At 45.9% G+C, this 12559-nt stretch overlaps 1 protein-coding gene across 5 annotated transcripts in view; it reads left to right on the forward strand.

Annotated features, from left to right (window-relative positions):
* nipblb (NIPBL cohesin loading factor b) overlaps window positions 1-12559 on the forward strand; it is a 600450-nt gene that overhangs the window by 504702 nt on the left and 83189 nt on the right. For all 5 annotated transcript variants that reach the window (XM_080189563.1, XM_080189568.1, XM_080189564.1 and 2 more), the window contains one exon: window positions 4363-4517. In XM_080189563.1, the coding sequence (XP_080045689.1) occupies window positions 4363-4517 (155 nt within the window). The remainder of the gene's footprint in view (window positions 1-4362; window positions 4518-12559) is intronic.

Consider the following 12559-nt stretch of genomic DNA (forward strand, 5'->3'; position numbering starts at 1 on the left):
GATCTATCTCCTCTGTACCCACTCCCCAGCACCTTTAAACCTGTATCCTCTCGTAACGACCATTTCAGCCCTGGGAAATAGCCTCTGAGTATCCAACCGATCAATACCTGTCAACATCTTATGTAGCTCTATCAGGTCACCTCTCATCCTTCGTCTCTCCGGGGAGAAAAGACCGAGCTCCCTCAACCTATCCTCTTAAGGCATGCTCCCCAATCCAGGCAACATCCTTGTAAATCTCCTCTGCACCCTTTCAATAGCTTCCACATCTTTCTTGAAATGAGGCGACCAGAACTGCACACAGTACTCCAAGTGGGATCTGACTAGGGTGTTATAAAGCTGCAGCATTATCTGCTGACTCCTAAACTCAATCCCTCGATTGATGAAGGCCAGTACATCATACGCCTTCTTGACCACATCCTCTACCTGCGAGGCCGATTTAAGAGTCCTATGGACCCAAACCCCAAGGTCCTTCTGATCCCCTACACTGCTAAGAGTAAGTGGCTTGAGAGTTGATGGCGAACTCTTTCACCCAGTGGTAGAGGTGGGAATCCTCAGAACATTTAAGAAGCATTTACGTGAGCACTTGAAGCACCATAACATATAGGGCTACAGACCAAGTGCTGGAAAATGAGATTAGACTACATAAATACTTGTTGGCTGGTGCAGATGGGATGAATCAAAAGAACTCTTTCTGTGCTGTGTGACTCCCTTTTTGAACAGGGGAATCGCATTTGCTGTCCTCTGATGTAATGTTGCCATAATGCAGGGAATTTTTTAAAATAAAAACCAAGTGTCAATTATCTCGTTAGCCACTTCTTTGAAGATCTTAGGCTCTTCTTTCTCAGGAGACGAAGGAAATTTAGCATGTCTGCTACAACTCCCACCAACTTTTACAGATGTATCAGAGAAAGCATTCTTTCCGGTTGTATCACAGCTCCTATTCTGTCCAAGACCGCTAGAAACTACAGAGGATTGTGAATGAAGCCCAGTCCATTACTCAAACTAGCCTCCCATCCATTGGCACTGTCTACCTGCTGTCTTGGCAAAGCAGCCAGCATAATCAAGGACCTCTCGCATCCCGGACATACCCTCTTCCACCTCCTTCCATCGGGAAAAGATACAAAAGTCTGAGGTCATGTATCAACTGACCCAAGAACAGCTTCTTCCCTGATGCTGTCAGACTTTTGAATACCTCGCATTAAGTTGATCTATCTCTGCACCCGAGCTATGACCAACATCACATAAGACCATAAGATATAGGAGCAGAATTAGGCCTTTTGGCCCTTTGAGTCTGATCTGCCATTCAATCATGGCTGATTTGATTCTCATTCCCCTTCTCCCTGTAACCCTTGATTCCCTCATAGAACCCTGCAGTGCAGAAGCAGGCCCTTTGGCCCGTCGAGTCTGCACCAACCACAATCCCACCCAGGCCCTACCCCCATATCCCAACACATTTACCCGCTAATCCCTCTAACCTACACATCCAGTATAACTAAGGGGCAATTCTGGCATGGCCATCAACCTAACCCGCACATCTTTGGACTGTGGGAGGAAACTGGAGCACCCAGAGGAAACCCACGCAGACACGGGGAGAATGTGCAAGCTCCACACAGACAGTGACCCGAGCTGGGAATCAAACCCAGGACCCTGGAGCTGTGAAGCAGCAGTGCTAACCACTGTGCTACCGTGCCGCCCAATTATTGATCAACAACCTATCTAGCTCTGAGACATTCAATGACCTGGCCTCCATAGCCCTCTGTGGCAATGAATTCCACAGACTCACAGCTCTCTGACTGAAGAAATTCCTCCTCATCTCAGTTTTAAAGGAGTGTCCCTTCATTGAGGTTGTGCCCTCTGGTTCCAGTCTCTCCTACTAGTGGAAACGTCCTCTCCACACCCACTCTATCTAGGCCTGTCAATATTCTGTAAGTTTCAGTTAAATACACCTCCGCCTCCTATTCTTCTTATCTCTAAATACGGACCCAGACTCCCCAACTTTTCCTATACGACAAGTCCTTCGTTCCTGGAATCATTCTTGTGAACTTGGACCCCCTCCAAGGCCAGCACATTGTTCCCTACACATGAAGCCCAAAACTGTTCACAATACTCTAAATGGTATTTGACCAGAGACTTATACAGTCTTAAAAGTACATTCATGCTCTTGTACTCTAGCCCTCTAGAAATGAACGCTAACATTGAATTTTTCTTCTTTAACTGCCAACTGAGCCTGCATGTTAACTGTAAGAGAATCCTGAACCAGGACTCCCAAGTCCCGTTGTGTTTCAGATTTCTGAAGTCTTCCCCATTTAGAAAATAGTTCACGCCTCTAATCTTCCTACCGAAGTGCATAACCTCACACCTTCCCACATTGTATTCCATCTGCCATTTCTTTGCCCACTCTCCTAGCCTTTCCAAGTCCTTCTGCAGCCTCCCCACTTCCTCAATACTACCTAAAGAGAAGGTACTAGGGAAGCTGAAAGATCTGAAGGTGGATAAATCAACCGGACCAAATGGACTTGGTCTGGTTCAGAACCCCAGTGTTCTGAAGCTGAGGAGATTGTGGAGGCATTGATGGTGATCTTTCAGGAATCCCTGGAGTCAGGTAAGGTCCCAGAAGACTGGAAATCCAAATAAATCACGTCCACTGGCTCTCCTTTGCAGTGCAGGAAACACGTGCAACTTCCCAACATAAGGTTCACCTGTCTATAGTTCCCTGTTTTCTCTACCTCCCTTTTTGAATAGCAGATATATATTAGCTGCCTTCCAATCTGTAGGAGCCAGTCCGGAATCCAAAGGATTTTGGAAAATAACCACCAATGGATCTACTATTTCCAGGGCCACTTCCTTAAGTACTCTGGGATGAAGATTTTCAGAATCTGGAGATTCATCTGCCTTCAATCTCATCAATTTCATCAAAACCATTTCTCTACATTCTGATTTCCTTCAGCTCCCCACTAAAACTTGTTTCTCTCAACACTTCGAAATATTATTCATGCCTTCCTTTGTGAAGACTGAAGCAAAGTATAAATTTAATTTATATTTGATTTATTATTGTTATATGTATTAGTATACAATGAACAGTATTATTTCTTGTATGCTTTACAGAGAAAGCATACTGTTCATAGAGAGAGAAATGAAAGAGGGCAGAATATAAAGGGAGTGAAAGAATTAGAAGATATGCTGGGCACAGCTCGCAAGAAGTCACCACGCTCCAGCACCATCTTGGAAATCAATTCCTCAGCCATTTCTTAATTCCCCTTCATGAATTCTCTCATTTCTGAATGTAAGGGACCTACATTTGTTTTTCTCAATCTTTTTCTCTTCACGCACCTATTGAAACTTTTGCAGTCAGTTTCTATGTTTCCTGCTAGCTTACTTTCATACTCCATTTTTCTGTTCTTCATTGATCCCTTGGTCCTCCTTTGAATTTTAAAGTGCTCCCAATCCTCAGGCCTATTGCTTTTTCTTGCAAAATTGTATGCTTCTTCCTTGAATCTGATACGATCTTTTATTTCCCTTGTAAGCCATTGTTTGACCACAGTTCCTTTACCACTCTTGCGCTAAACAGGAATAAACAACTTCTGGAGTTCACCTATTTGTTCTTTCAATGCCTGCCATAGCCTGTCCACTGTCTTTTCTTTCAGTAATGTTTCCCAGTCCATCATGGCCAATTCACGCCTCATTATATCATAGTTCCCTTTACTGAGATTCAGGACCCTGCTTTCTCGGTTAGTGGAATATCAGGTTGCCCACTGGTTGCATCAGACCTGGAAGAATAGCAAAATAACATGATAAATCTATCATCTTTGTGGTGGCTAGAGGTGTTGTAGGTTGTGCAAGCTGCTGTCTGTGGAACTGGAACAGAAAGTGAGAGTATCTTTTTTCCTTCTTTCAGAGGATGTGGGCATTGCTGGCAAGGCCAGCATTTGTTGCCCTTCCCCAATTGCCTTTGAATTTGCTTGCTGGGCCATTTCAGCAAACAATTAACTACATTACTGTGGGTCTGGAGTGACTTTTGGATCATTAGTAAACCACATAGGTCTTTATGACAATCAGTGATTGTTGTCACTTTCTCAACAGTAGTTGGGATGGCTATTAAACGCTCTCCTCACCAGTGACCACTGCTCATTAAAAAGTCTGGTGGAGAAAACCAGTCTGGTGCAAAACAGTAACTCAGAAACTGTGTGTCTACCAAGGATTTGGTATCTACGCGTCCAGTGTTGGGATAGTGCTTGATACTAATGTACTCTGGCTGATGACCCACATTGTATTGTGTACAAGTGTTGATCTTCAAAACAGAAAACTGTAAGAAAAGTCATTGCCATTAAATTTAATAAAATTATCTTTTTCCTCGTGTGATAGGTGCTCTAACAAAACTAAAGGCACAGCACCAAGAGGATTCCGGCAACACTGCACTAGTTGGCAATAAACCTGCCCTTCTTCGCTCCCTTTTTACTGTTGGTGCACTGTGTCGTCATTTTGACTTTGATCAGGAGGAATTTAAAGGCAACACTAAGGTAATAATTAAAGGTTAACCTTGTTCATCATCTTAAATACTCTTTTGATATGATATCCATTGATAAAGAAATGTAAAGGTCCTATACTAAGAAGCACACACGGAATGAATGACCACCAGACAATCTGAGAATCAGGCAGATTGATCAGGAGTCCCCTGCAACAATCAAGTTTGTGAATCAGTCTTCCAGTTGGTTCTTCAGAATAGTGCAGTGAGAGCCAAGTTAATGGCATCACGGATGTGGCTTAGCCACACAAGAGGGGAAGAAGAAGAGTGGAAGAGCAACAGTGATAATGGGATTATAATTATGGGAACAGAGAAGCATTTCTGTGATTGTGGACAAGATTCCAGTTTGGTATGTTGCTTCTTTGTGCCAGGGTCAAGGATGTTACACAGTGGCTGCAGGGCACTCTTCTGGGGCAGGGTGAACAGCCAGAGGACGTGGACGATGGTACCAGTGGCAGAAGTAGGAAGGGGAATGGTGTCCTGAAAGCAAATTTTTAGGAACTAGAAAGGTGATAAAGAGCAGAGGCAGTAATCTCATGGTTGTTCCTAGTGCTTCGTGCTAGTGAGTGTACATAGAACATAGAACATTACAGCGCAGAACAGGCCCTTCGGCCCACGATGTTGCGCCGACCAGTTAAAAAACAATGACCCTCTAACCTAAACCAATCCCTTTCCATCCATAAACCTATCCACGGATCTCTTAAACGCCCCCAAACTAGGCGCATTTACAACTGCAGCAGGCAGGGCATTCCAATCCCTCACCACCCTCTGGGTAAAGAACCGATCCCTGACATCCGTCCTATAACTACCCCCCCTTAATTTAAAGCCAAGCCCCCTCGTGCTAGCTTTCTCCATCCGAGGAAAAAGGCTATCACTGTCCACCCTATCTAAACCTCTAATCTTATATGTTTCAATAAGATCCCCTCTTAGCCGCCTTCTTTCTAACGAAAACAACCCCAAATCCCTCAGTCTCTCCTCATAGGACCTCCCCTCCATACCAGGCAACATCCTGGTAAACCTCCTCTGCACCCTCTCCAAAGCCTCCACATCCTTCCTATAATGTGGGGACCAGAACTGCACATAATACTCCAAGTGCGGCCGCAGCAGAGTTGTGTACAGTTGCAACATGACGCTGCGACTCCTAAATTCAATCCCCCTACCAATAAACGCCAAGACACCGTATGCCTTCTTAACAACCTTATCTACTTGATTCCCAACTTTCAGGGATCTATGTACACATACACCTAGATCCCTCTGTTCATCCACACTATTCAGAGTCCTCCCATTAGCCCTATACTCGACACATCTGTTATTCCTACCAAAGTGAATTACCTCACACTTCTCCGCATTAAACTCCATCCGCCACCTCTCGGCCCAGCTCTGCAACCTGTCCAAGTCTCCCTGCAAACTATGACACCCTTCCTCACTATCTACCACACCTCCAACTTTGGTGTCATCAGCAAATTTACTAATCCACCTAACTATACCCTCATCCAGATCATTAATAAAAATTACAAACAGCAGTGGCCCCAAAACAGATCCCTGAGGCACACCACTCGTAACTGAACTCCATGACGAATACTTACCATCAACCACCACCCTCTCTCCTATCTGCTAGCCAATTCCTGATCCAATTACCTAGATTACCCCCAATCCCATACATCTGCATTTTCTGCAGAAGCCTTCCATGGTGAACCTTATCAAATGCCTTACTAAAATCCATATATACCACGTCAACTGCCTTACCCCCATCCACCTCTTTGGTCACTTTCTCAAAAAACTCAATAAGGTTAGTAAGGCACGACCTACCCGCTACAAAACCATGCTGACTATCTCCAATCAATTCATTACTCTCCAAATAACTATAAATCCTATCCGTAATAATTTTTTCTAAAACCTTGCCCACAACAGAAGTAAGACTCACCGGTCTATAATTCCCAGGGAAGTCTCTGTTCCCCTTCTTAAACAATGGGACAACATTCGCTATCCTCCAATCTTCTGGCACTATAACTGAGACCAGTGACGACCTGAAGATCAGAGCCAGAGGCTCTGCAATCGCCTCTCTTGCCTCCCAGAGAATCCTAGGGTAAATCCCGTCCGGCCCAGGGGACTTATCTATTTTCAAACCCTCAAGAATATCCAGCACATCCCCCCTATCAACTGCAATACTGTCTAATTTACACCCCTGTAACCCAGTGTTCTCCTCAGTTACGTTTATGTCCTCCTGCGTGAACACCGAAGAGAAATATTGGTTCAGTGCCTCTCCAATCTCTTCCGGTTCCCCACACAACTTCCCTCTGCTGTCTGTAACTGGCCCTAATCTTGCCCTAACCAACCTTAGGAATATGAAGATTGAGCAGTTGAACACATGGCTAGAGAACTGGTGTTGGAGGGAGATATGAGACTTCTGAGGCACTGAGACTGGTTCTGGGGCAGGTAGAACCTGTACAAGATAGACGATTTCATCTTGGCCTGACAGGGACGAGTAATCTCACCGGGAGATTTGCTGCAGCTGAGGAGGGGAAGCTTTAAACTAAGTTGGCAGGGTGTTGTGAATCTCAGAGGGAGCTTAGATCGTAAGGAAGCAACATAGGAACAGGGTTAGGCCATTCAGCCCTTGAACCAGTGAGATCATGGCTAATCTGTGGTCTAACTCTATATACCTGACTTAGGCCTATTTTCTTTTTACCATAACATGGGATATGGGGGTGCAACAGGGATCGGTGCTGGGACCCCAGCTATTCACAATATATATTAATGATTTGGATGAGGGAACAAAACGTAACAGCTCAAAGTTTGCAGATGATACTGAGTTGCGTAGGAGGCGGAACTGTGACGAGGGTGTAGAGATCCTTCAGGATGAACTGGATATCCTGAGCTAGGTGAGTGGGCAAATCAATGGCTGATGCAGTATAATTTGGATAAGTGTGAGGTTATTCACTTTAGAAACAAAAACAAGGCGGCAGATTACTACCTGAATGGCTGTAAATTGGGAGAGGGGAGTGTGTAGAGGGACCTTGCTTGAATCCGTCATCAAAGAAGAAATAGCGAGACACCTAGAAAGGAATGGTTTGATAGAGCAGACGCAGCACGGGTTCGTTAAGGGGAAGTCGTGTTTGATTAATTTATTGGATTTCTATGAGGATGTGACTAGTGCGGTAGACAGAGGGGAACCGATGGATGTGGTGTTTCTCGATTTCCAAAAGGCGTTTGATAAGGTGCCTCACAAAAGGTTGCTTCAGAAGGTTAGGGTGCATGGAGTTGGGGGTAAGGTGTTAGCGTGGATAGAGGATTGGCCCTCTAATAGGGGGCAGAGAGTTGGTATCAATGGGTGCTATTCTGATTGGTGGTTGGTGACTAGTGGAGTGCCGCAGGGATCGGTGCTGGGGCCTCAGCTATTTACCATTTATATAGATGATCTGGAGGAGGGGGCTGAGTGTAGGGTAACGAATTTGCTGATGACACGAAGATGAGTGGAAAAGCAAATTGCGTGGAGGGTGTGAAAAGTCTGCAGAGGGATCTGGATAGGCTGAGCGAGTGGGCGAGGACCTGGCAGATGGAGTACAATGTTAGCAAGTTATTGCAGAAGGTCAGGGGACATGGAGTTGGGGGTAGGGTGTTAGCGTGGATAGAGGATTGGTTGTCAAATAGGAGGCAGAGAGTGGGGGTCAATGGGTGCTATTCGGATTGGCGGTTGGTGACTAGTGGGGTGCCCCAGGGGTCGGTGCTGGGGCCTCAGCTATTTACCATTTATATAGATGATCTGGAGGAGGGAACCGAGTGCAGGGTGTCGAAATTTGCTGATGAGACCAAGATTGGTGGAAAGGCAAATTGTGCGGAGGGTGTGGAGAGTCTGCAGAAGGATCTAGATAGGCTGGGCGAATGGGCCAGGAAATGGCAAATGGAATTTAATGTTGGCAAGTGTGAGGTGGTCCACTTTGGTAGGAAGAATGGTAGGAAGGACTATTACTTACGTGGCGAAAAACTGCAGCAGGCGACGGTGCAGAGGGACCTCGGGGTCCTTGTGCATGAGTCGCAAAAACCCAGCTTGCAGGTGCAGCAGGTGGTCAGGAAGGCGAATGGGATGCTGGCCTTCATAGCGAGGGGGATTGAATATAAAAGTAGGGAGGTCTTGCTGCAGCTGTATAGGGCATTGGTGAGGCCGCAGCTGGAGTACTGTGTGCAGTTTTGGGTGCCGCACCTGCGCAAGGATATTTTGGCCCTGGAGGGAGTGCAGAGGAGGTTTACTAGGCTGATACCGGAGTTGAGGGGATTGAGCTATGAGGAGAGGCTGAATAAACTAGGCTTGTACTCGTTAGAGTTTAGAAGAATGAGGGGAGATCTCATTGAGACGTATAAGATGATGACTGGGATGGATAGGATAGAGGTGGAGAGACTCTTCCCGCTCAAAAAAGACAGTAGGACTAGCCTCAAGATAAAGGGGAGGCGGTTTAGAACGGAGTTGAGGAGGAACTTCTTCACTCAAAGGGTGGTGAATCTCTGGAATTCTCTGCCCGTTGAAGTGGTGGAGGCTGCCTCGCTAAATATTTTTAAGAAGCGGGTTGATGGGTTCTTGATAAGAGAGGGGATTAAGGGTTATGGGGAGAGGGCGGGAAAGTGGAACTGAGCCACGACAGATCAGCCATGATCTTATTGAATGGCAGGGCAGGCTCGAAGGGCTAGATGGCCTACTCCTGCTCCTATTTCTTATGTTCTTATGTTCTTATAAGTGTGAGGTTATCCACTTTGGCAGGAATAATAGTAGGAGGGATTACTATTTAAAGGGCAAAAAGCTACAGCATTCTACGGTGCAGAGGGACCTGAGGGTCCTTGTGCATGAGTCGCAAAAACCCAGTCTGCAGATGCGGCAGGTGATCAAGAAGGCGAATGGGATGCTGGCCTTTATAGCGAGGGGGATAGAATATAAAAGCAGGGAGGTCTTGCTGCGACTGTACAGGGCACTGGTGTGGCCGCAGCTGGAGTACTGTGTGCAGTTTTGGCCGCCGCACTTGCGCAAGGATATTTTGGCCTTGGACGGAGTGCAGAGGAGGTTCACTAGGCTGATACCGGAGATGAGGGGGTTGGCCTATGAAGAGAGACTAAATAGACTGGGTCTGTACTCGTTGGAGTTTAGAAGGATGAGGGGGGATCTTATAGAGACGTATAAGATAATGAAAGGGATGGATAGGGTAGAGGTAGGGAGATTCTTCCTGCTTAGAAAGGATAGCAGGACTAGAGGGCACAGCCTCAAGATAGGGGCGGGGGGGTGCAGTTTAGATATGAGTTGAGGAGGAACTTCTTCACTCAAAGGGTGGTGAATCTCTGGAATTCTCTGCCTGTTGAAGTGGTGGAGGCTGCCTCGCTGAATATATTTAAGTCACGGGTAGATAGGTTTTTGGTAGACAAGAGAATTAAGGGTTATGGGGAGAAAGCAGGAAAGGGGAACTGATCCACTTCAGATCGGCCATGATCTTATTGAATGGCGGGGCAGGCTTGAAGGGCTAGATGGCCTACTCCTGCTCCTATTTCTTATGACCTGGGTGTCCTTATGCACCAGTCACTGAAGGTAAGCGTGCAGGTGCAGCGGACGGTACAGAAGGCAAATGGTATGTTAGCCTTCATTGCAAGAGGTTTTGAGTACAGGAGCAAGGATGTGTTGTTGCAATTATTCAGAGCCTTAGCGAGGCCACACCGAGAGTATTGTGTGCAGTTTTGGTCTCCTTTCCTGAGGAAGGATGTTCTTTCTCTCGAGGGAGGACAGCAAAGGTTTACCAGGCTGATTCCAGGGATGGCGGGACTGATGTATGAGGAGAGATTGACTAGGTTAGGATTGTTTTCACTGGAGTTCAGATGAATTGTACAAGAAGTTGTACAAGACATTGGTAAGGCCACACTTGGAATACTGTGTACGGTTCTGGTCACCCTGTTATAGAAAGGATATTATTAAACTAGAAAAAGTGCAGAAAAGATTTACTAGAATGCTCCCTGGACTTGATGGATTGAGTTATAAGGACAGGCTGAATAGATTGGGACTCTTTCCCTTTAGACCTTCGGAGGCTCGGGGACAATCTTATAAAGTTCTGTAAAATAATGAGGGGCGCAGAACAGCTAGATAGTCAATAACTTTTCCCAAAGGTAGGGGAGCCTAAAACTTAGAGGGCATAGGTTTAGGTGGAGAGATACAAAAGGATCCAGAGTGGCAATTTTTTCACACAGGGTAGTGAGTGTCTGGAACAAGCTGCCAGAGGCAGTAGTAGAGGCAGGTATAATTTTTACTTTAAAAAGCATTTAGACAGTTGCATGAGTAAGATGGCCCTCGAGGGATATAGGCCTAATGTGGGCAATTGGGACTAGCTTAGTCATTTAAAACAAAAGGGGCAACATGGACAAGTTGTTTCAATGCTTAAACCTTTATGAATGAGGGAGTAGGGGTAGGTATCTCATAGAGACTTACGAAATTCTAACAGAACTAGACAGGGTAGATGCAGGGAGGATATTCTTGATGGTGGGGAGTCCAGAACCAGGAGTCAAAGCCTGAGGATACATGGTAGACCATATAGAACAGAGATGAGAGACGTTTCTTTACCCAAAGCATGGTGAGCCTGTGAAATTCATTACCACAAGAAATAGTTGATGCCAAAACACTGAATGTATTCAAGAGGTGGCTGGATATAGCACTTAGGGCGAATGGGATCAAAGATTGCCGGGGGGGGGGGGCGGGTGCGGGGGGAAGCAGGAATAGGCTATTGAGTTGGATGAGCAGTCATGATTGTAATGAATGGCGGAGCAAGCTCGAAGGACTGAATGGCCTCCTCCTGCTTCTGTCTTCTATGTTTCTATGTTAATAAATGCTAGCCCCACCAGCAACACCCACATCTTGAGAATGAATAAAACAATATACGTTCCTCTTAAGGTACAAACATCCAATGGGAAAGATGATCAACAGTGGTTAACAAAAGAAGTTAAAGATTGCCAAAGATAAAAACTAAATAGTGTGGATGCTCTTATCTGAAACAAAAACAGAAAAATGCTGGAGAATCCCAGCAGGTCTGACAGCATCTGTAGAGAGAGAATAGAGCCAATGTTTTGAGTCTTGATGACCTTTCGTCAGAGCTCTGAGAGAAAACAAAGAAAGAAAAGCTACTCACCAGTCACCAGTCAATCACTTGCTTGCCGCCTGTGCCACGACGGCTTGATTTCTTTCTCCCTCTCACTTGCCCTCGATTCCCCTTTGCAGGTGCACCTCTCCACTCCTCCCGAAGATGAGCATTGTTCCCCCTCTGCACTGAATTCCACTCAGCTCCAAATTCCTGACACCCTCACACTGGCTGAATCTCACTCCATCTGCAGTCTCTCTCCTACTGGTGTGCGCGAGCTCATTAGAATCATAGGATCCCCACAGTGCAGAAGAAAGCCATTTGGCCCATTAAGGCTGCACTGAAACTCTCTAACAGAGTACCTTACCCAGACCCTTTCCCTGCCCTATCACTACAGGACATACTTGGCCATTTTTCTAAATTGCCAGCTAGATGCCGGTGTTGTAGTTGTGCAGCTTGGCTTGGGTGCAGTCAGTATTGTAAGTTTTCAGGACTATTGCTGGATTATTCTTGGGGTCTGTAGCCTTTGCTGTATCCAGGGCCTTCAGCTGTTTCACGTGGAATCAATTGAATTAACTGAAGACTGACATCTGCGATGCTGGGGAGTTCTTTCAACGACCCAACAAGTAAAACAAACTCAAATTAACTTGGGGACAAATTAAGAGGGGCAGCCCCCCAAAAAGGAAGGGGGGAACAGCCCAAACAGAAACCAAAGTCCAAAGGAGACTTAAAACATTAAATCAAAATGTGATTATAAGGGTCTATAACACACACCAGCCCCTGCGGTGCCCAGCGGGCATGGAATCTGTGATGCTGGGGACCACTTACAGATTACTGATTAGAATGCGAGCCTTTACACCTGACCTGCTATTCAAGTCTTAAAGTGGCCGACAATGTGAGTGGAGGAGCATTGTTGGCCGCTTTAATCGGTAATCTGTAA

Source organism: Carcharhinus amblyrhynchos, chromosome 5 (assembly GCF_965287045.1).
Source record: "Carcharhinus amblyrhynchos chromosome 5, sCarAmb.v2.hapA, whole genome shotgun sequence".
Classification (NCBI taxonomy): domain Eukaryota; kingdom Metazoa; phylum Chordata; class Chondrichthyes; order Carcharhiniformes; family Carcharhinidae; genus Carcharhinus; species Carcharhinus amblyrhynchos.